This window comes from Electrona antarctica, assembly GCF_951216825.1.
Source record: "Electrona antarctica genome assembly, chromosome: 18".
Classification (NCBI taxonomy): Eukaryota; Metazoa; Chordata; class Actinopteri; order Myctophiformes; family Myctophidae; genus Electrona; species Electrona antarctica.
The window spans coordinates 20,581,298-20,605,603 of NC_136799.1; the positions used below are offsets into that span (position 1 = coordinate 20,581,298).

At 42.8% G+C, this 24,306-nt stretch overlaps 2 protein-coding genes across 4 annotated transcripts in view; both read right to left on the bottom strand.

Annotated features, from left to right (window-relative positions):
* actn1 (actinin, alpha 1) overlaps positions 1-3,096 on the bottom strand; it is a 73,179-nt gene extending 70,083 nt beyond the window's left edge. For 2 of the 3 annotated variants that reach the window (XM_079528397.1, XM_079528399.1), the window contains exon 1: positions 2,661-3,096. In XM_079528397.1, coding sequence (XP_079384523.1) covers positions 2,661-2,768 — 108 coding nt within the window. In that variant the 5' untranslated portion in view covers positions 2,769-3,096. The remainder of the gene's footprint in view (positions 1-2,660) is intronic. The other variant, XM_079528398.1, reaches the window with a different exon arrangement.
* A 3,172-nt stretch (positions 3,097-6,268) lies between these two features.
* dcaf5 (ddb1 and cul4 associated factor 5) lies at positions 6,269-23,934 on the bottom strand. The gene is made up of 9 exons (XM_079527191.1): positions 23,467-23,934; positions 22,537-22,680; positions 22,160-22,196; positions 21,663-21,802; positions 18,186-18,315; positions 17,538-17,751; positions 12,703-12,769; positions 11,031-11,158; positions 6,269-8,437 (listed from the first exon to the last, which is right to left on the bottom strand). The coding sequence occupies exons 1-9, from the start codon at positions 23,672-23,674 to the stop codon at positions 6,947-6,949; spliced, it is 2,559 nt and encodes an 852-aa protein (XP_079383317.1). The 5' UTR covers positions 23,675-23,934; the 3' UTR covers positions 6,269-6,946.
* Positions 23,935-24,306: the final 372 nt, after the last annotated feature.

Sequence of the window (24,306 nt, forward strand, 5' to 3'; positions counted from 1 at the left end):
TTGAGAAAAGAGGAGAGATGCCTTATGTATGAATTGGAGAGACAGAGGATAGAGATAGAGTATGAGTAGATGTGTAATGTATGCAGTTGTGTGAATGTGAAAAGCTGTTATTTTAGTACAAATGCAACCAAGTTTTATTTGTAATTTCAGCTTTTTTCAAACAATGCTTCTCCACAGTGGTTCTGAGAACAATATACCAGAGGCAGCTGTGTTTGGAAAGACATTATGATTGCAAGATAAGAGGAAATGAGTGCCTTTATGGGGTCAGGTTAAGACTTGCGTTTGGCACAAAATATTTTCAGGACTCCCGCAATAGCATTATGCAGGTGTGACCGACTGAAATAGTAGAAAGCAAAGTAAAAATGAATAGAGCATTCTGAATTGGAAAATTGATAAGATGAGAAAGCAGCTTATTTCAATGTCAATTCACATTTTAGGTTTTCATTGTGAAATTCAGGAGAATGTTCTTAAAAAATGTACCAGTTACAACTCCTCCTAGTACTAGCTAACCACTAGACCACGAAATGACAACAAATTTGGCTAAATGAGCCTCTAGGCTACTGGCATGCATAAGCAAACAGGCACCCTGGTCTCAAAGTAAAAGATGGGGAAAAAGTTCAATGTAGCTTGGTTCTACAAGCTAGAGGTATAGTATGTTGTTCTGATTTTAGAATACATTTCAAAATATGAAACAGATTCAATGAACATCAAAGGGTCTCTGTGTAATTAGTCTTGCATAGCCAGACGATAAGAGATCTCTGTGTAATCTGCCCATCAGTAGAAAACCTGTGTAATGAAGCCTGGAAAGGAATGTGGGTGATTGTGCATGTGTCTGCACACGTGCGTGTGTGACTGTGTGTCAATCAACTATGCTCACCCTTGGGCCTAAGGCACGAGCACATTGCCTGCCAGGAGTTACTATCATCCCTTTCAGCCTGCCACCCTATAATTGTCTTTTTTTTTGTCTAGTCAGAGCACAACACCCCCACTTGAGAGCACTGCTCTCTTTGGATATGAGCGAATACAGCACCACTTGTGTCTCCAGGGTGTTCAGGCAAAGAGGATTCATACATGTATCAGCGGCAAAGATCAATGGGGAATTTATGCGCTCATAACCCCTGTTCCACTCATGTGAATAAATAGAAACTTTTGCCGTTTCTGATCGCTGGAGGCGATGTGTGAACTCTCTGTGTCTTGCCTGTAAAAACTATTAGACTAAGTGTTACTATTTTCCTAAAGTCTGTAATCCTCCTCTTTGTCAACATGATGTTTAAGAGCTCACCTTAAGCATATTTACACAAGTACTTCTCATACTCAAAAAGCAAAAGAGAAGCAGCTTATTCAGACTGTAGTGTGTACTACTACTGGGGTCGCCTGGTCCATTGAAGTGTGGCTACATCTGCTCCATCAACAGTAGGCCTATGCCTCAGTCAGCCCAGACTTTGGCATACCTTACAGACCGGTAGCAGGCTGGCGATGACATAATTCAGGAAACTAGAACCCGGAGCTTTCAAAGTACAGCTACAAAAAAAGAAAACTGGGGAAAAGTTTTTCCAACAGCAGTGAGAGGGGCCGATTATTACCATTTTTGGGCACGCTCGCTCCCATGCAAGCCCAGCCCAAACCACAGTGCTTACTCAGATTCCATGGAGTTTTCTTCCCCCTTCTTTTTTTTCTCTCCAAAGCGTTCTAAAGTGTGGGAGCATCAAGCGCGGGTTAAAAGAAGAATGTGACACCCATTATCCAAATCAGCCATTCATTCTCTCTCATGCAAAAATAATGATAATAAAAACATGGATCTGACACACTGAGAAAAGGTGATGTCATGTAAAATAAATTATATCTCACACTGTCCCTCCTGCACAGTCAAATCCCCAGGATTATATCTGCAGTGTACAAAATATGAAGGCAACATTTGAGGCTACACTCATGTTTGTCAGTCACTCATCTTATAGCAGCTAGTGTGGCTGCCCACAGTGCCCAGGCGTGCGTCGGCCATGCCACGAATAGGAGTTAATTAGCAGCACGAGAATCGACAAGTGGAAATACCGATCAGAGGTCTTGTGTGACACCCAGTAGGTGATCCTATAATCCACGTCGCAGCGTTAAACAGATGACAGGAGGGGGCATAATGGGACCAGCAGACACAGACCGTACGCAGTCAAGCGCGTGGCTGACATCTGTTGCGCTAAGAAGGTGGGCGTATTGTCCCACTGTCCCATTTCAATAGTTTTTGCCCCCCCCCCCCCTTCTCCCTCTCTCCAAAGATGACGGGTGGGACCACCGTAGCGTATAATTGCCAGTAGAGGATATTTCATACGCAACAGGATATGTGTAATAGTATGAGTTGAACTTGTTCTTAGAAGGAAGACAGACCACACGGTTATCATACATGATTAGACTACAAAAGTTTTGGAGAATTGCGGCATAATTTGCGCTTTAACAGCCGCCTTATGTTATACAGTAAGCTAGTAGTAGCCGAAAGAAAAGTGAAGATAAACACCCAGGCTCAATTACTGCTGGTACGATGAATGTGCATTCTGAGTATTGCACCTAAGATATAGATATATTGATAAAGGCAAGGGCCAGGCATACTTAGGCTACACAGAGATTGCTGCATTGTTGTGAGCCAAGGGGCTACAATAAGCACCTCAACGCACCTTTCTCTGCTGCTTCTCCCATGCAGGGTCCAAAAGCAGATCCCGGTCCCAGTCATCTTCTTGTTGCATGTAAATGGGGTGGCCGTCTTCATCATACTCGATCTCCATCTCGTATTCCCCCGTTCCTTTGGTGAGGTGATGTTAAACAGCAAGCCGCCGCTCTATCCTCCACGCATTCAAGGCGCTCTGGTCGGCGGGATGAGATTAACGCAACGGTCCAACCCCCGGGTAGGTTTCACCGTTGTCTCGTCTGACTGACTTGCTTTCCCTCGGTCTCCCTCCTCACCTCACAACAAGAAGCTCCAACAACCTCGCTACCTTCTCTCTTTCCACGACCCGTGTTCCGTGTTGTAGCAGAACGGCAAAGCTGAAGCTCCGAGGAGGAGGCAGGTCTAGTGTACCGAGTACCGAAGCGACACACAGCCGCAAAACTTTGCTTCAAAGAAATACACCAATGGGAAATGGGAGGCTCTGATTGGACGCATTAGTGTGCCGAAGCCCGCCCCTAAACGTGGATTGGCTTCCTTTGCTGTCAATTCTATCAGTGTTTTGCGCTTAGTGTGTAGGTTGACTGCATAGGTTGACTGATCCAAATAACTGACAGTTTCATTGGATACTTAAGCCTTTTCTGTTACAATGTTTTACGTTGGTGGTTAATGTAACTTAACGGTGCCAGTGTGCCGTGGGATAACCTAAATAAGACATTTATCCAGTATGGATGAATGCCTGTTTGTTCATCGGTTTCCGAGCCCTAAAAAAATAGCGGTTTATGCAAATACAGTGTGTTTTATATCACATGTTTTCCGTGTGTATGTGTTTTATGTTTACTGCTTTAACAGGCTTTTTCTTGCTCGTCACACATTCCAAGGTGAAGGTAAGAAGTGTGAGCCTTTGGAATCGGGTTGGAATCAGCACTGTGACAGGTCACGTAAACATTTTCCAGCGCTGGCCAAGTTTCTCAGCCTTGTAAGGTAAACGCACTCAACACGCACGCGCGCACACACACGCGCGCGCGCACGCCACACGCACACACGCTGACACTAGGAAATATGCTGCCGACACGGGATAGCCCCGACAGTCAAGTCAAAACTAGAGCGCTCTTCCATATATGGCCAAACTTTCAAGAGTGAATGTTTGGGAAAGTGATGTCACGCACAGGGAGCAGACTGCCAACTCACTGACTGGTCCCTGTTGAAAGCCATACTGCCTAACAGCAGGATGCGACTTCCTCGTAGAGATGCAATGAAAGCATGGAGACAAAAAAGGACACCGTTATAAACTTAATGAAAAGTATCGTGGAAACATAAACACCGATTTTTGTTTTTTTTTACTTTTTTGTTAAATGGGAAAATATCTGGTGGTTTTGCAGGGCCAAGCCAGCAGCATTTTTCTGCACAAGCCAACAACTTAATCTTATTCAGCAGAATCCCAGAATAACTTTGGACAAGTCAGAGATGTGCAAATTGTACAATGTGCTCAATGCTGTTTCCTGAGGCATGGGTCATGTGAAGAGCCAGGGCACCGGATTGGTGTTTGGCAACATACCAAGGTATTCCAAACATGTTGGGAGACAAATTCCTAAGTGGTTATCCTTGCTTTTAGACTTAAGCCAAGTAGGCCTATGGGATATAAAAGGGAAGAAAATGAAAATCCTATTGCTTTATTCAAGAGTGCATTTCCAAACCACCAAACACTTCAAGGAGAACAGTTTACCTGCCGACTGTTAAATTAATCATTCAATCACTCTACAATGTAGATGAAAGCACACAAAAAATATGTTTCTCATTCAAAAATAAATTGCATCCGAGTCAGGCTCGGCTCCAGGATGGGGGCAGTTGAAAATGGAGTTTTTATATATGAGAGGGCAGAATTGGCAACTGAAGGTGCAGAGAGGGTGATGTATCAAATATATTAACATTCAGAATGCCTGCTATACAAGCAACTTCATCCAACAGGCACACTTGTGTCAAATGTAAACAATCCTGAAACCATACACTGTTCACTATTTGAATAGGTCTCTCAGGGGAAGCAAGGGGGTTAAATGAAGTATGCCCATTTCCTGTAGATAAGTGACCGCCCTCACACAAAGTTCTCTCTGAACCACACCAAGTGGTGGGGAAATTATTTTGACAAGAGAGCAGTACAAACAACTCGATAACCCCAAACTACATGTCTGTTTGCCCTCAGATTACCACTTCACCACTAGTCCAGGAGGAAATGATGCCATTCACTTTTGGTCTTTCTCTCTATCTGTCGCAACAACCACTGGCATGCCCTTTGGTATTGTCTGGCCGACAGTGAGAAGAGTTTTCTCAGGTTCTAAAATGGAGACAGTCTAGAACAGTGGTTCCCAAACACTGGGTCGGTACCCATTTGTGGGTTGCAGACACATTTGTATGGGTCCCTTCATTTTTTATTTCCTATATTTTTGAGGGGCTCCAGCCCCTCCTGTACACAGGTTTGTTTTGTAAACACCATGAAGGGAACATTTACGTCATAATGTGCCTCATTACATCATATTGTCTCTATTGTTAATGGCGTTTAGACTTTAATATATTAGTGCCCCTCACTTCACACAGGTGTGATTTTTTAATTATAATTTCAAAACATTTTCAAAAAACATTCCCCCAAAAACCCTAACCCAAGTTTTCATGAATTAATACCAAATTAAATGATTTTTCTAATGAAAAATCTAAGAAATTCCATAAATTAGAAAACAAATCTTTAAGAACTAGTGAAAGCTAAAAGGTTTGGGAATCACTGGTCTAGAAGGCATGACACCCTATGACATCATGCACTGCACTATCATAACACCGTTGGAGGGAATCAGAGTTCTGACTGCAGGCGTGGCTTCCTTATCGGCTCAGAAGACCATTTATGGCTTTTCAGCACATAATCAGTCAGCATTTCCTGCACTTTTGGGATGTGGCAGTTCTAGGTACTAGCCTGTAGTTCCATCATTTCTGGGCTGGGCATTTATTTGTTTCTCTAGTTCATAAAAGCTACAAAATGAGGTACCCTCTTGGAAAAAATGTGGCTCCTGCTTTAACAAAAAGTGACAACATAAAACTCATTATTCCTCCTGATTAACCATATGAACCTTATTCTGGGAATGTCATAATAGGCTTAACTTCAAGTCACTTGATTATTATTGAACTTATCAGCTGTTATTAGGTTCGTTTTCTGTTTCTATTTAGCTTGTCTTACTGAAAGGACTTAAATCTCCCATGCGTAGGGGGGGGGGGGGGGGGGGGTATAGAATTTGCTTCTGTATTGGGAACAAAATACTGATATAGTACATTTATAAAATAATTCAAAGCTTTTTGTATAGTTATATATATTGTGATAATTACATGTGGTTGTCATGGCACACCTGGATTGCCATAGCACACTGAAACCCACTGCAATAACCAACCAAATCGGTCAACATTGCCTGTTCAGCATCATAATGGCTAGCTAAATAAGCCTCACGTGTATTCAACAGGGGGAATCGAGGGTGTGTTGCCATGGTGACTTACAGGTGCTTCATTTTAGAGACTGCAAAACAAGAAAACAATCTGTACAAAGATAATTATAATGCATTCAATATTTTGCAAATTAAACCTTAGTGGACTCAAGGAAAGCAAATTATTCTTTAATTGCAAGAAAAACAAAAGCAAGCATTGGCTTGTAAAAGGTACCCAAGGACTGGATAATTAGACAAAACAGACATCCTAAACAGAGTGCTCTAAAGCCGAAAACCACTTAAAATAAATGAAAATGAGTCCAATCAGGTGTGCTTCCCAGCGTAAAACACAGAAGAAATAAAAATGCTGTTTAGCTTAAACACTCCCCAAGATGTTAGAGCTGTTCTAAGTCCTGGGGAGAGTCGTGTACAACCAAATGATTCAGCAATGCACTTCACTTGAAATACAGTCATTAAAAATTCTTTTTTAAGCCTAGTCCCTCTTTTTTAAATGTTTGTCACATTTTGTTCATTGTTTAATACCATCTTGGGTTTGACCACAAGAGTGAAGATATTTCAATATTATTCTGAAAAAAACAAAAGAAAATTCATATCAAACAGCTACACTCACTGTTCAGTCTCTAAACACGGTCCTCTGCTCTTAAGCAGTGTGTCTGTCCAAAACATAAAAAACAAATGCCGTTTCAATCAAAATGTCAAAGTGCATCAAATAAAAAAAGAAAATAAATGGTGAGTGGTAAGAATCCATAGAAAACCCACATACTAAGGTGAGTCTCTTAAAAAGGGCACAACCATCTCTCTCACAGATGAAGAGGCTCCATCATATCTTGAACTTCTTCTCTGACGGGGACGACGTTGAGCCTCCGTCCCCTGATCCTATGTGAGTCCGTTTCAGAGTGGGACCTTGGATGGGGCTTCTCTGAGAAGAACGCCCCACAGCCGGTGGCCTGGTGTCTACAGGTTTAACTCCAGTCTCTCCCTCTGACTCTGAGGAGCCACGAAGGTTCTGACCTGCATGTTCCTCTGGCACAGTCCGGTGCTGACCGTTAACGCCAGGGCTGAGCCGGCTCGGAATAGCCCAATTATGGTCAGCTGCCAGTGAGCCGCTACACTCTGCTCCACTGTCAGAGTCCTCTAAGGTTAACCTTTCTCCGACCCGGGACTCTGTCCTGAGTGTATCTGGAGACACAGGAGGGGAAGCAGTCAGGTGCTGCAGCTCTCTCTCAACTCTATCGCTCCCATCCTCCTCGTTTTCATGACTCTCGGGAGACATGACAGGACTGAGGCACACAAAGTCTGAAGGGCTAAGACGTTTTTCGTCACCGCCTTTACGCCCTGCGTTGTTGCTACGGGGCCTGATGTGGAGAGTGTCCTCCTCTTGCCCATCGCCTGACGAAGAGGAAGAGGAGTTGGAGGAGTTGGTGGAGGAAGAAGGGTCATCAACAGATATCTCGGGGTAGATGCAAGAATCGAAGGCGGAGAACAGGGCCTCCACAGCCTCGGGAGCCTCCCCGGCCCTGTTGACCAGGTGCAGGCGGCGTCGGCTCCTCATGGCCACCTTGCGCCTGTTGGCACTGCGGCGCTCCTCGTCATCGCTGCTGGAGCTGGAGGTGGATGTGGAGGAAGAGGAGGCTCCAGCGGGTAGGGAAGGAGATGAGGAGGAGGAGGAGGAAGAGGTGGGGCTGGACAGGGTGGAGTTGTCCCGGGGACTTGGGGAGCGTGGGCGAGGCATGGGGTCGAGCCAGAACTCGCTCGAGTCAGAGTCATCGTTCACCAGGTCCAACAGGAAGCCTGACTGATGCCGCTGGCGTCGGCCGCCCCGCCTCCTCCTCCCCAGTCCCGACACATCTTCTGTTCCCCCCTCTACTTCTGCTGGCGGCGGCCGCTGCTCCTCCGATCCGGATGCATCAGGGGCGGCTAGGGAGGAGGATGACACAGAGTTGTCCGAGTCGCCACGCCGACCGGCGACGGGGAGGCTGGGACCGATCAGGGTGGGGAGGGGAGGACCCGCGGAGGGTTGCCGCATGGTGCGGCGGCCGCGGGCATGGAGCTGCAAGATGGCGCCTTCGCTCAAGTCACTATCCGAGTCGGAGCTCCAGCCTTCGATCTCACGGCGCACCAGCGAGTCGAAGAAGGCCATCATGCGTGGGTCCTCCTGGATGGACTGGCTCACATAGTCGTGAGACAGGCCACTGCCGCTGTTCAATACTAGGCTGATGTACTCTTCATGGGTGTACAGGCTCCGGGACTTGTCCTCCACATGGCCCTCCAGGTCCCCTAGGCTGTCAGGCTGCTGATACGGACTCCACACCTGGGATGGGCGATGGATAGATAGAAGGAATGAAAGATAGGAAGAGAGTTTAGTTTAGTTTATTTGATAATCTTCACAGTAACAATACAACTTATTTGTTAACACACGGTTACAATAACAAAAAGGAACTGGAGGTGATCAAAAGGAATAGGCTGAAGCTGAAAGCTTATAAAGAGGATGCAGTAAAAAACGGAATGGTGGAAAGGAGGTTGGAGTGAAGAAAGAAAAGTTTGAGTATGGAATAAAAGGTTTGAAGAACAGATGGGTGATAGAGGGAATTTAAAGGAGGAAAGAGTTGAAAGAAAGATGGGAAGACAGAAGTATAGATTATAGATTGACATAAAAGTGAAATGTTAGAAGGTGGGATATATGGATACAAGAGTGGAAATAAAGAATGATGGATAGAGGTGCAGAGACAGTCATAACGGGGACACAGAGTAACAGAAGAGGTAAAGGGTACAACATCAAGGGTCATGTTCAAAGTCAAACACTCCATGCAATTAATACTGTTATTCCAGAACACCTGGTCTGCTATCAGCTTTCACTCTACCCAGAAGAAAACACAAAAAAGGGAGCATTGAGCAATGGTTACTGTACTGACGAGAGAAGCCCCTTGAAATTATATGTCATTCTGTGAAGCTCTACAAGCTTTGTTTGTAATGATATATGATGTAACAGATGTATATGATATAGCGGTTTAAAAGTAGTTACAAATTCCATGCTTTTACTTAAATGAATGCACGGGCCATGAAACCTATTCAATCCTTTTTTCTGTAACACTTTAGGTAATTAATGTGCTTAGTTATAAGGCATCATAACACTCGATGTATGACAACTTATAACAAGGTTTATAACATATTATAAGTGCTGGTCATAATGCATTATACTGTAAGCTCAACGAAACAGCACATTATACCTTACTTAGTTATAAAGTGTCTTTGTTATAAGTTATGCATAAGTATAAACAATTACATTGAGTGTTATGAAACATTATGAGTGCATTATAATGCATTATGATGTATTGTATCCTCCATGTATTTGTATAATGGGTGATGTCTTTGCCCCATGGCAAACTGGGAACTGTGTCCCCTACTCTGTTTCCCGCTCAGTCTTCATGCTTCCCAAAACAAAAACCAGTGAACTACCACTTTAACCAGTTTAAACAGTATAATTAATTTACCGGGGTCTGTCAGAGGTCTATACGATACCATCCTTTTATCCCTCAACGTCAAATCTCTTTGCCGAAAATAGCCAATTGGCGAATGGGTTACCCTGAAGAAGGCAGTATTATCTGTCCGAAATGTTGTGTTCTCTGTGTCCTCATTAAACCTTATGCATTGGCATTTTTTCATTCAGTATTAACTTTCCTGTTGGCTGGCACCTCACAAGGACCGGTGTGCTGTGCATCCCTTTGCTTCAAGTGGCTAAAGAACATTTTAAGGTAATAGGGATACTAGGATTCGAGTGGTTAAAGCAAATATAAAGGGCTAGCTATATGAATCAACATGCCTCCACACGGGGCAATTTGCTGCCTGATGATGTGTAACCAAGGTAGTCAGAACAGTATGTGATGAAATGGCAAGCCATCTCCACCTGAGGCCCAGGCTGAGTCATAGGTTCAGCACTGGGACGGCAGTGTGAGATGACATTACTCACCAGACTAGGTGAGTAATGTGAGAAACTTTTTAAAAAGGTGTGTAGGCACTACACTATAGCCTGGCTAATAAGCCAGACTCAAATCACACTGTCGTGTGGTATTTGAGTCTGGAGATGCTGTGTATGGATCTTGTTTCCCAGGGGGCGGGTTCAAACATTTTCTCTTTGACGCAATTGGTCAGAGCTACTGTCAGTCAAAGGTCTCAAGCATTGAACGTCACTGTACCAAAGCCCACCCATATTGCATACCGTGTCCCGATTGGCCACACCAGTTCTCTGGTGTAGGAAATGGGCGTACAATTGAGCCTCTCCAGACCGTAATCCGCCGGCAGGCAATTTTTTTGCCAATGGCTGATTCGGTCTGGCTTATTAGCCAGGCTAACTACACTAGGCAGGGCTATCTCCTGTATGTTTTAATGATATACATGGACAGTTTAGAACAGAGGTCCCCAAACCTTCCCATGCCAAAGACCTAAAATAGCCCTAGCTTCTGTCTGTGGCGCCCAATTGCAAAATAGCAAAAAAAAGAAAATAGCCAATTTACAAGCTCACAACACGTACAAAGTTTGTACCTCATAATGGTCAGATATCTATTTATTCATTCATTAATTTTCCCATTTCCTCTCATTTCCAATTTGTCCCCATAGCACCCCCTAAGGGCCACAGCCCTAACTTTGGTTTAAGGTTGAGATTTAAGGTTGAGAGGGAGACAGAATAAGGATCAGATGTGAATCTATTCATTGTATGTTGCTTGCACATATACTGCACAGGACAATTTGACTTGGTTGGTTGCAATGTGGATTCACACAATATACAAAGTGAGAAATAAAGAAACAATTTAAGAATTTTAGGTATGTACAGTGAAGGGGGGGACACAATGAGAAAGCACTGAACTCCTATAGTTGATTGATACAAAGCAATGATGCCAGCTACTGACCTTGATGACCTTCTCCACACCGGAGGAACAGATCATGTAGGTGTGGGGGTTGAACCGGACCTGGTTCACAATGGAACGGTGTCCCTTCAGAACCATGAACGCCCCATTCACCACGCGCCCTGCGCCTCCTGAAGGAATGACAGCACATATGGGTACGTTCTATTAGAACTGAACTTAATTTAACCTGAAAACTCTCTGGATCACCCGGAAATTCATTGTCTGTTTATCACGTACCCATAGCCTTATTTAGTAGCAAAGACAAGGAGAAAATCAAAATGTATCAACGCAGCAACTATTATAGCCATGTTGTGTTCCTTTCGCAGTGAGGTCATTGCCCAATGCCCAAGGTGACAGTTAAGCGCACCATGGCACATTTGCTTGGACATGATTGGTCAGCTACTGTTATAGCAGCCCTTGGTGTTATCACATATCACCCTCTTGATCCATTTCACTCCTTGGCTGGGTATGTAATAAACACATCATATCACAATTCATGTTGGAGTTGTATACTTATATATGAAATATCACATGAGTGATTGCTGTGATTTGGCCTTGCAACAATACTGAACAGCAGCACGTGTGTGGTATTGTTTTAATACATTCTACTATAAACAATTGATCAAGTAGTCATTTGAACTGTATGGAACATAATGAGACAAGACGTCCTTACATTTGGTGAAGTGGGTAGTGCTGAATTATACATACTGCCACGCGAGAAGCGACCTCGCCCTAAAGGTTGAGGTTGCGTGCACGCATCCGCCTGGGTGACGGCAGACTGCTGGGCGAGCGCTGGCGCTTTGGCATGGAGGGTCAGATCAACATATGGAATGAATTCTGTACTGGCCATATATGGAGCGTGTCTTGAGTATACAGGGTTTGATGTGGTCAGATCAACAGGAAGGACGGATGGGGCAGTGGAATGTGGAATGTCAGACCAGGTCAGCTCCATATATGGAGATCTAACCTACGGTTGCAATTAAATGCATTTAGCAATTGAATTGCTCAAAAACAATGATAACCGTCTAACCTTTTTGTGTGTTCATTTAATTGGCTGACCTTGGCTGACCTCGGTGTCTTCTGCTGCAAGCTGTGCCCTAGTTTTGTTTTGCTTTTAAACTGTGTTTTTGTATCAACTGCTTTTAACCTGTACGGCGACCTTGAGTGCCCTGAAAGGCGCCTTATAAATAAAATGTATTATTATTATTTTATTATTATTAATTGCACACAGGACCTGATGTAATCTCTCCCACCCCCCAATATAGAAGACCAAGAATTAAACAGCACTTGTGACACTAAGAACTCAACTAGCGTAAAGAAAGAACAGTTGTTAAGCCTGGATTGAGTCTTAGCCATACAACGGTGTCCTGTGCCAAAAATAGCACATCTACAGTCTCACAAGACTCAACTTACCATACCCTGTGAGCTTGTAGATCTGCTATTTTTGGCATGGGACACGTCATACAATAAAGTATAAAGTACTAAAAGTAGGCATTAGGAGTCGATAGGAATTGTTTCCTAGGTTCATTACCACATAGTTACATACTACTGCTTTTATTATATATATATATATGGTCGACATATCAACAGGTGTGCAACTGGTTACAGACATGACACAACAGCGTATATTCACATGCAGATAGTCGTTGATAGGGAGACAGACGCCATAACTCACCCACGCCCGGATCCTTCGGGATTTTCCACATGTAGAGGTTGAAGTCATCAGAACCAGACAAAATGTACTGGGGGGGGGGGGGGGGGGGGCACAAAGACAGATTCAGAGATATAAGAGTAGCCCATGTCTATACCACAACTCTTCATAAATCAAAACAGATAACCAAGATTTTATCATGTCAGTGTGCATCTGTCTGAGAAAACAAACTCCAGAGGGGGTAGGGGGTCAAGGAAAATATGAAACAAATATTTAATTTGAGGCGGTGTCGTGATTTGGGGGGGGGGATCAAAGAATTCCTTTGCATGGCAGACTAGCCTTTAACAGGAACCTTGCTTCACCTCTGAACTGTGTTAAACCTTTGTGAGCAAACAGTTGCAATTAAACCTACTCATTAAGACCAGAGCTACTATAAATCAGAGTTGTCACATCCAGGTACAACTTACAAGCAGCAAAATGTTGGTAGGACATGTTCCGCAAGTTGTGTTACGTGTTAACAATAGAGGGTATGTGCATGCATAAAGTGAGTGGCAAATCGAGTGGCAAAGTGAGTGGCAAACTGGCAAAATGAGTTTAAGGCAATCAGATAGGACTTTTCTGTTTGGATGTATGGGCCAAAGCCAGAAATGGGTCATGGCCAGAAAGTTGTTTTTTACCACTCAGGTGTTCCCGCACGTCTGGGTATGATGTCACGCGCATGCCCTGTATTCTATACAATATCCATCCATCCATAATAATAATAATAATACAGACTTTATTTAATAAAATCAAACAAAAAAATAGATAAAACAGAAGTTAGAAACCTCAAAACCTTAGCAGCAATGGGAATGTACAGAATAAGGGCGAGGAGTCATTTAGTACCATGACTGCTGGCAAATTACAGTGCCAGCCAAACTAGGCAGGTTTATTTACAGATGGATGCATTTTGTGTATGTATTCATTTTGTTCTTTTGTCTTTTTTCAGGGCTCTGGGCAACAGAGGGAAAAAAAGACTCTTTCTGAGCTTTGATCCCCAGGTTCTGCAGGCTTGGCATGGAACTATGGTGTTTGTCGATGGGTTCATCGTTCATGTATTGATCTGCTCTACTCCTATAATGTAGCGGTTTATAAAAAGTAAATAAATGCTTTGTTTTCACTGCAGATGAACTGGGCGTGAGAAAGTACTGTAAAATCAACAGCTGCCTACAAACAAGTGAAGCAGCAGGTATCCTGTGTCAAATGCATTTAGACTCGAGACACAATTCTTCCTCGGGCGGCTTGTAGAAGAGTTGTCTGCATGTAGTCCGCGAGTTGTGACTCGAAATGCATTTCTGCGTAGATTGTATGTTTTTTTTAAGCCGTTTTTGTGTTCATGTGCCTGTATAGCGCTGTAATGGCATGAGTATTTGAAGGCAATAGCCATTAAAATACTTTTTCGCATTGTACAGTGGTGTTGCTCATCTGTTTTGCTTTAAGACAGTGTCGCAGATTTGTGAAAAGCCAACATGTATATCATGTGACCTGCTGTCACACAAATACCCATTACAAAATTCTTACAGGAACTCTAACTGTTGCTTGATCATTATGGCTTCAGGCCTTACAAAAAAGTAAGCAGAACACCTGGGAGTTCCAGCCCCACCTTAATCCCCTTAAGGATACTGTATGTTAGGTAGGAATGTCTGCCTCCCTCCTCTCCCTTAGTTAATATTCAACAGCCACTGTGAAACTTTTCATTACAACTAATTGAATGAAAAGATTATCCTATGTAAAAGTAAACTATAAGTAAACCATTTAACAACTGTACATGCCTTCTTGATTAGTCTGTGCTTAGTCTCTCAAGACAGACTGTGAAGAGGACACTGTTTTTTCTTTGTTTTGTCAATGGGTACCCAGATTGGTCTGTGCTAAACATAATTTTCTGATAAAACTGATTTTCCAGTAACAATTCCCATAAAAGTATAGGAAAAGCTGAACGCTTATTCAAAGAGCCTATCTTTTTTATTGTTTCCGACTGCGTGGCTTCCCTTCAAGTTTAAGCCGAAACTGAAACTTGTAGTAAAAAAAACATATATATACTTCCTTGGCCAACGGCAGTGTGCACAAGAAATATGCTGCTGATCAGTCCAGTGGTTTACAAAATTAGCCGCACACAGACAGAAACTCTCTCCTAGACGGCTCACCCCCCAGGCCCCATGACATAAAAACTAATATTTTTAATAGCACCGGTTTGTCAAAACACAATTCTAATTACTATAGCGTAAATAAGATCTGTAGACAGTCTTGAACTTATTCTTGTACACCTAAAGACTTTAAGGAAATGGCTTCTGCTCTCTGTTGTAAGCCATTATGCACTCCACTGACCCCTGAGCATAATGTGAACATAAATAAGCATGTCTGCAGCATGATGTCATGTCTGAAGAGGACCTGAGGGAGGACCCCTGGAACAATATGGGGGCTTCTGTGTGCCTCAGCAGCTGAAAGCAGCCCTCTACAGCAGGTTCCCATATCTTCTACTATTATTACCGTTTTATATGCCCATGTCAACGGAAAAGTCTAAGTATTATTTCATACAATAATTTACAATATGATTACATGACAGAACTTTGGCCATCTTCTAACTTAAGGATGATAACATGTGCAAAACTAACCTTCATTTGTACATTTGGGGGTTACTATGTGCAACTCTTCACATAAAGTGCTCCTCAACAGGGGTCATAATAATCATCTATGTGCACCCAATAAAAAATTAAGTCATTGAAGAACTGAGGAATTAAATGTGTTCAGGAGTGCTTCCTTGGCACAGCATTTCAACGATGCCCTGCTTGGCTCCTGACCTGAACGCCTCTCTATCTGCAAGTAAACCACATAGACCAAACAAAAGACAATATCACCACCAAGGCCAAATATTTAAATCTCCATTTGTTGTGTACAACAGTGTTTTTTTATTTCAATTTCTTCTTGCCAGTAGAAAACCTCTCTTGTGACCACCGCGCTCTGACTTGTGGTGCGTTACCCGTTCAAATCATATACAAAAATAACGGTAATGGTCACACACCAAGACTGCATTTTTTATTTTTTCATAATAATTTATTTTTTCATAATAATAACTAACGTTTCGGCTCCAGCCTTCATCAGTGCTGATGAAGGCTGGAGCCGAAACGTTCGTCTTCCATTATGAAAAAATAAAAAATGCAGTCTTGGTGTGTGCGACCATTATTTAATTTCTTCTTGCCCCCATTTCTGTCTATCTGTAAGGACTGTCTCCCATGTCTTGCTAGCCACTTTCTCTCTTGTTGCCTCTCTCTCCTTCTGTCTGTACGCTGGCAATCACATTAAATGCAAACAACTGCATATAACCATACAATTCTTAGCATCCTCATTCTGGGGTGGACATTAAGCTTGTAAATCAGCTATTTTACGTTTGCGGCGAAGAGATTTGGTGTCGAGTTTGGTGTCATTAATATACCCTAGAGGAGTTGTGTGGAAATAATAAAAAAAGTCCTTCCCTTCTGTGTAGCCTAGAACTGGAGGTTAAGAATGTTTGGTCTTGTGATCAGTGACATAGGGAAGGCCAAAAAGTATTGGTACTAATTCTGCAGCTGATTTGTCAATGCTTTCCTTATACTTCCTTATAAAGCCCCATGTTAGATTCTCCATGATGACTATAAATAGAACTATAGAGGTCCATGCGCTCAGTGGAGCATATACAGTATCTCCGAAAGTAAGTGTGGTCTATGATGTTAGTCACGCCGTATCTACAATCTAAAATCTCCAGCACAATTACAATTTAGCAGACGCTCATCCAGAGTAACTTATAAGTGTAAAATCGAATGAGCAGAGTAAACATGAACCCTAGTCACCAAACAGGGTAGGTAGTCACACAAGTAGAGTGAAAAGATTAAACTGTAGTTTGCAGTACCTCCAAGAAACCAGGATACCAGGTAAACATTGAACCTAACATCTAGGACGTATGACTCTGTAGTCTGTACACTATACAGTATTTGAGCAAGGTTTCAGCCCAATTAGACCTCTATTACATTATAATACATTACATTACATTATACAATTAAAGTAAAAAAATTCAAAACATAATACATATGTGAAATAAATGCATGGAGGTTCGTCCCACCTCCATGCACTGGCAGCACAAACATGTGTGTGTGCGTGTTCATGCGTGTGTTAGGGATGGGTCAGAATAATCAATTAATCGTTTTTAAAGGATAAAAATTAATAATGTTTTTTTTTTACTGTTTTAACTGACATATATTCTGAGAGTAACCACAATTGAATACAATCCACATCTATATAGGATTGTTGAAAGCAAGAAAAGTTCCACTCCAGCACCAACTACAGTTCCAGCACAAACATGCAGGGTAACATGAAAAAATAGCCTCTTGTGGAAATTGTCCTTGCAAGGTCTTTAAATTGTTAATGTTTATTGTTGCCGTGTGTGAGAGAGATAGAGTGTGACCCTCTCTCTCTATCTGTCTGTCTGTCTTTGTGCATGTGTAAATATTGGTTCCCAAACGTATCGTTGGAGCACCCTTCTTACACCTATCAAAAGCCAAGACCCCAGCAATGCAGCACGTTGTGAGCTTTTAGATCTGAAATGTTTAGCCAAATAATTGCCTGTTTTCACAGAATGTGCCCAGGTCCCAGGGGTGCCCCAGGGGTCCCCAGGTTGTGAAACTTTATAATAAATATACTGTATGATGTAGCTCTTTGTATTTCTGTCACAATGGTATTTTTGGGCACTTACTGTAAGTCTCTTACTGGTTGGCCAAGTTGGCTCAGTTATGTGGCCATATCCCAATATTTTTCACCCTTGATAAAAAGCAAATAAATGAACAAATACCAACCTGGTCTTTGTCCCCTGCAAAGCAGCAGCTCTTCATGGTGCAGGAGTTGAAGTAGCCCTGGTTGTCGAACTGGAAGCTGGGCAGACGGGAGTGCAGCTCGTACAGCACGGGTGGCAGGCGCCGCCGCAGGGCCAGCAGCTGGGTGCCTGTGCTGTTGAAGCGGACACTCATGGCACTCTGCAGGGACATGCTGCCTCCGTAACGCAACAGAGAGCTGCAGGGACGGCACCACCATAATGATAATCATCACCACCATGATTGTCATTGTAAGTACTAATTTTCAAAAAGTACAATCCGGCAACAAAATGTTATTACGACGTCTATCTATCGATAATTAACATGTCAGGGCAGGGGCAGTGATGATAGGCAAAAATAACAGCAGTGGGAGAAGTGAGGACAGAAGGGGAATTTTACAACTATGATTTGTGTAGGTGCACTAATGAGCCAAGATCAATGTTCTGGTGAGAATCATCTTTTCTGATCAGTCAACCTTTACTATGACACTGTGCCTGCAGTTAATAGAGGGTAAGTGATGGCTGGTTTAACCAAATGACAACACTGCCCTCTGGTGGATGCAGACATGTATTTGAAAAGAAACATGAAATTTAATGAAAATGAGCGAAGAGATTACAAAAGTGAAAATCTCACGTGCGTGGTTTGCGAATGTCCCAAAGCCCCACTCCTTCCTTGGAGTTGGCTGTGGCCAGCAGTCTGGGCTCCACAGGGTTGAACATCACACTATGGAATGCTGAGGGGTAGCTGGCCAGGCAGAACGGCTCTGAATGAGACAACATGACTATCAAATGGAGTTCCGCAATAGAGTTGTAAATAAGTGGTTCCCAACTCTGATCCTTGGGGGAACGCAGCTGGGCCTGGCTTTCTATCCTACCCACTGGCATAGCACAACCCCATACTCCATACAAATGTAGTAAAAATGTATAATTCTCACAAGCTACTTGAGGGTGGCAATTTTGGCAAACAAACTGCAGGAAATCGTTGTCGGGTACCTAGAGTTTTCCACCCCTACTATTTTGTAACTATTCACCCAATCATCCTGGACCTGTCTAGACTACTAGTAGAATGACATAATACATGAGGAGGATGCAAGTGACTTCCTGGAGGTCCCACAGGGACAGGGTTCGGAGCATTTCAACATAGTAGTGACGTGAGTTTAATAATAACCTTTGATTACATGTGCAAACATCTGCCAATGTAGAAGTCAATACAGTAACAGCCTGAGATAAAAAATAAAAATAAAATTGGAAAGCACCATGTCAAGCAATTCTGTTAAACGTATTATTAGGATGACTGGCTGTTGCCAAGTCAGTCATGAGGGAGGCTTCTAAAATAGAAGGATATTGATGTCATGCAAGATGACACTCCATTTACATCTTCAATATTTTCAACAGGCCACACTTACTTGTATCACTGACTTAATGACAAAAACCTGCCTTGTATACATTATTAAAATATTACTTCTTCCCATACCCACCTACAAACATATTTAAAGCTAAATACTATTTATGTGTTTATGACAATATGTGGTAGAGAAATGTTTATTTAACTGAAGTGATTGGTTGATTTGTTGGATTGTGCAGTGATGTGGAACCGTTTTCAGTGTAGTGAGTCCCGGACCCGTGGGTGGTCTTTTAAGTGGGTCCCCAATAAAATGTGTGTTTTTGACTAATTGTGTTGAACTTGTGTTTACATGGTTATAATTGTGGCTATATTAATGTAGATCTTTACCTGAAAATTAAACAAATCTGAACTGTATTTTGAAAAGGAAACTACCTTAGGCTAATATAATATACTAGGGCTGTTAATAGAGCTCAGAATTAATATTAGAATTGATAGAATACTAGACCTTTGACACTGGCATATTTGGAGAACACGTAAGTCGGGAATAATTCAAATTGGTACCTGTTGTAACCATTCCCAGAGTACCCAGTGTAGTACCCACTAACATACGACTAGTCTACTAAACCATATTTAGTAAATATGGAGAAAGAGGATCCCTTATGTTGTCAGAAACTGCTGACATCGTATTGATGGGTAAATGGGTACACGCTGATGGAGTTCTATTGTGTGTGCCACTGTGCCAAAACTTATATTGGCGGATTTGGTGCAGCAGAACAAATCACAAAGCTCGGCAAATCCGTGAAGCAGATGGGTCGGGTTGACCAATCAGGGAAGTTGGTGTATACACCACCCACAAACCCACGGAGAGAGTAGAGACAGATACAATTATTTGTATTTGTGTTTTTTGAGGGGCAGCTCTTTGTCCTAACTCGTGTCACATTTGCCATTGACAATGAAAGGAGAATTGACTTATGTGTCTGAGCAAATCGGCTAATCACAGTCTTTGATGATGTACGATAATAAGAGCGCCGCTCACTTCACACGGGTGTGATTGTTTTAGGGCTAGCTAGCTACCCCTCCAACGTCTAGCTTTCAGACATGATGTCATGTGTCTTGTTATGTTTGTACTTTTTATGTTTGTCTTATTCATGCCCCCCCCCCCCAGTTCTTGACAACTGTTTACTGACCAAATTCCCGGTCAGTAAAGCCTACATCTACTGTATAATGCATTAATGCATTATAATCACTTATAAGTGATAATCAAGTCTTATATAACACAAATTAAACTTATAAGCAATCATTGATTGATACTCATAATTCAATAATCAATAAAGCACAAAATGGCTGCCTACATCTCCAGGAATGTACTTTACTTATATAGTAGCACCCAGTGACTTTTAATCACAGTAGTAAAATGCATTACAGTGCTCCATTATAAATGTATTGTAATGTATTACAACTATGACAGTTATAATACACGATCCTTGCCAAAACAATGCTCATATCAGCCAAACCAAAATATCTTCTAACCAGTGGCGGATCTACTAAAGGCAAGAGCAGGCAGCCGCCTCCCATGGCTACGCTTCTGCCTCCCCTCCGAGAACCGTTTATTTAAAATGATATGCCGCCTATAGCCGCTACTCAAGGCAGACAGACATTGTATCAGACAGAAGAATACACATCTATTCTCTGTATGTCCTGCGTCGCCACCACGGCACTGCTTACATCGGCTGACTGGCAACAATCACAGTCTCTACAGAGACAATCGGGTTTCTATCAGCTATGGAGGACCTACCAACAACACAGCTAACAAAATTCCTAGCTATTGAAATCAATGGGAAATTACGCGCATAACAAGCAGTATCTTGGCTTCAATATAGCAATTTTTTTAACAAGACTCTGTTTTGATGCTTTTTTCCCTTTTTCTCTCATGTAGGCGCCATTATATATCTGGTGCAGTGCTTGTGGTTCATGAAAGTACAAAATAAAAGTGTATGTTGTTGTCATCATTTAGCAATCATCTAACTATTGTAGCCTATAAGAATATAAGCTACAGCTACAACATAATTATACATTGTATTTCAGACTTTTGGTAACTTCTGTCTATTAATCTGCGTCGACGCCCCGCACCCCCCCCCCACCCGGCCGGCCAGGTGCTGCGGCCGGCCGGGTGCCTGCCTACCTCGTATTGGCTATGCCTTACTCATAAAATAATTCCTGGCTCCACGCCTGCTTCTAACTTTGAGAAACACTTACATCTGTCATCCGTTGGTTGTTTTTATCTCAAGTACCCTCCTACAGCAATTACTGGTGCTAATTACTTACGTAGTAAGTGTATATATTTTAGGCATGGGAGCACCCAACAGAAATCATACCCCGGCCCCAACCTTGTCAAGCCATACTCTAGTCTAGCTCAGGGATTCCCAAACTGTGGTGCGTGCATCTCCTGTGGTGCGCGAGCACCTTCTAGGCGGGGAAGCGTGACATGAAAAGGCTAATGGTGGTGATGGTTTTATTTTAAAATAAGCCATATATGTGGATACTGTATATGCACATAATGATGTATGTCTCTATATAGATTATGAGACATATATGCAGGCGGCCAATTTCGAATAATATGCCACATATATGTTGCACATGTAAAACAAAATGTATGTTCATATTTCATTTCCATGTGGGGGGTGTGTCAGCTGGGTCAGGAGGTAACAAGGGGTGCACGGCCAAAAAGTTTGGGAACCGCTGCTCTAGCTAACGGATGGGTCTTACCTCCATGAGGTGGCTCACGAGTGTCCCAGATGAGAACACGTCCGTCGTCAGATGAGCTGGCAAACACGTTGTCGTTGACAGGGCTGACGGACAGGCTGTACACGGCGTCGATATGGAGGAACACGTTCAGCGTCTCCCCTCTGTGAGAAACATAGGCATCCAAATGTTAGTATACTGTATGTCATGTCATATGTTAGCATACTAACAGGTTAAAGGACCATACCACCATCAACACGTCATTGACTATTCACAGTGTGGGCCATATATTGTTAATATGACCATTATGACCATTGAAATGTTTCTGAATTTACTTGCACTTAATGGAGTCAATGTTTGAATCATTGTGTGGTGGTTAATCACTCACTCACTCCTGAATGTATTCTTTTTTTACAGACCTTTTTGCAACTGAAATAACAACTAAATAACTAAAATGTAAAGCATTAAGACACAGTTCCAACTCAAGTCAACTCTGTGCAACTCTCTTTTTTTTTACTAACCTCTCCACATCATGAAGGATCACCTGCTCGTCATTACCTGTGAAACAATAAAACTAGTTTTAAAATAAACGGAAGAACATGTGAGTTGGAGTGGCACTTAGCCAGCTAGACAAATTAACATTTATTACACAAATGAGGATTACGTGCATGATCTAATCAAGACCTGACAGTAAAGAATCCTTCCCGTCATTGTCCATTTACACACTAGGCCTATAGCTGATAAAATTCTACTCAGCACTTGTTATTAATCTTTAACTAGGGAACGTTTGCCATGACCTCACTGACTACCTTGCATGCATGCTCAGTATACCTTACCTTCTCTGGGTAAATCAAAGTTTGAAACCTAGTACTAGTTCTCCTTAAGAGTCCTTCCTTACCACCAGAAAATACTTTTGTGTTGGTGCTGTCAAATGCCAGACAGAAGATGTTGGAGAGGTGCTCGCCCTTTAGTTTCACAGGCTTGGAGCGAGCATGGATGGCTTTCTCCATGTGCCACAGGAGGACTCGTCTGTCATCTCCTCCTACATACAGTAGTAGTACATACATAGGAATGATTGACTGGTACCACATGTTAAAAAAGCACACTCAAATGATGTCACTTACACAGGTAGACAGACACATTATCACAGACACATACCCATAGCATAGCAGCTGTCTCCCATCAAGAACCACTAGCTCACAATGCATGACTTGTGCACACAATATACACTCATGCGTCACATGTTCTGTAGTACTAGATCTGTGGTCAATTGGCCAGCAACTGTTTACATGTTCTTGTTTTATTTATTTTTAGTTTGCAGAGCCAACAGTTCTTTAAACACCAGTATGCATGTTTAATAAATATAGCTCGCTTATTACAGAAGGTATAACAACGTTATAGTGGCAATCAAGAAAGGCGTTGAACTGCAACGTTATGGTTATGCAATAAGGGTTGATTGTTTACTCCAGACAAAAATAGCCTGACTGGGTGACAATGACATACACACAGGTAGTCAACATAAAACACGTAAGCCAACAGGGAGGAGGGGAATTCGCACTTGGAAGGGCCTCAGTGATCAGCTTACCTAATGACATAATATGGGATGGGTCATTCATTCCTCTCAACCCCACTAAGCAGCTTGGTGTTTGATGGTAACTAGTGTAGCAAAATGCTAACCAGTAAAAGCAAGCTAAGTTAGCAGTGGCTAGCCAGCAGCTAGCCCCCAGGTCTCAGCTGGTGAGCGTTAGCATGCTAGCAACTTAAAAACAGTGAGAGGCTATTCTTCGATCCACGCAGCATGGGGAAGGGGGGGGATCTGTCAACTTACCCGAAACGAGCCATTCTCCTCCATTGTTGGAGAACTCTATGGCGTTGACACAGCCAAAATGTCCGAGCATATCCTTCTTGTAGAGACTTGTGCAGCCCCCCAGCCTGCGCCTCTGGAATTCCTCCTTCATGAGGGGCTGTCCAGTGAGCTTTCTCCGGGACAGAAAGCCCACGGAGGAGCGCATACCGCAACCCTGCAACTCCTTCATTTTCCACCGTGCAGAACCCTCGCCGTGTTTAGCAATGCCCCATCAGCATGAGCTGGTTGTCGGGCTATGGAGACTACCCTACCGCCTGGGTGATGGTGGTAGTAGTAGCAGCTCACTATTGTAATTCCTAATGCATTTATGTCTACATTCTGGTGGATATACAGTACACCCCGCCGCTGCTTGCTGATGTCGATGTTGTTTTGTGCCCCGTCTCTCGTTCAGTCCCAGCAGCTTCCTGCTCCGGGTGCAGCATCTCTCCCCCTCCCCCGGTCTGTCACTCACCATCATCCATTCACATGACACATAACTTGATAGTCAATATTTTATATATTTTTTTAAACTTTTAAATTAACTCTGGGAGTGTGCAAATGTAACCAAATCCACCCGTCCATATTTTGTTACATCATTTGTACACTTTCGGAGTAACGAGTTACAAAACCCACCTGGAACTCCACCAAGGACCCCTGGGGGGTCCCCGACCCCGTACCCCAATAAGTTGAGAAGCGGTGGTCAAGACACACAAATGAAGTATTTTACTACACATTCACTTTGAAGACACAGAAGTCCTATTGCTACAATTTCCTAGCCTGGCTAATAAACCAGACTAATATATATTTTTTTTTGCCAACGGC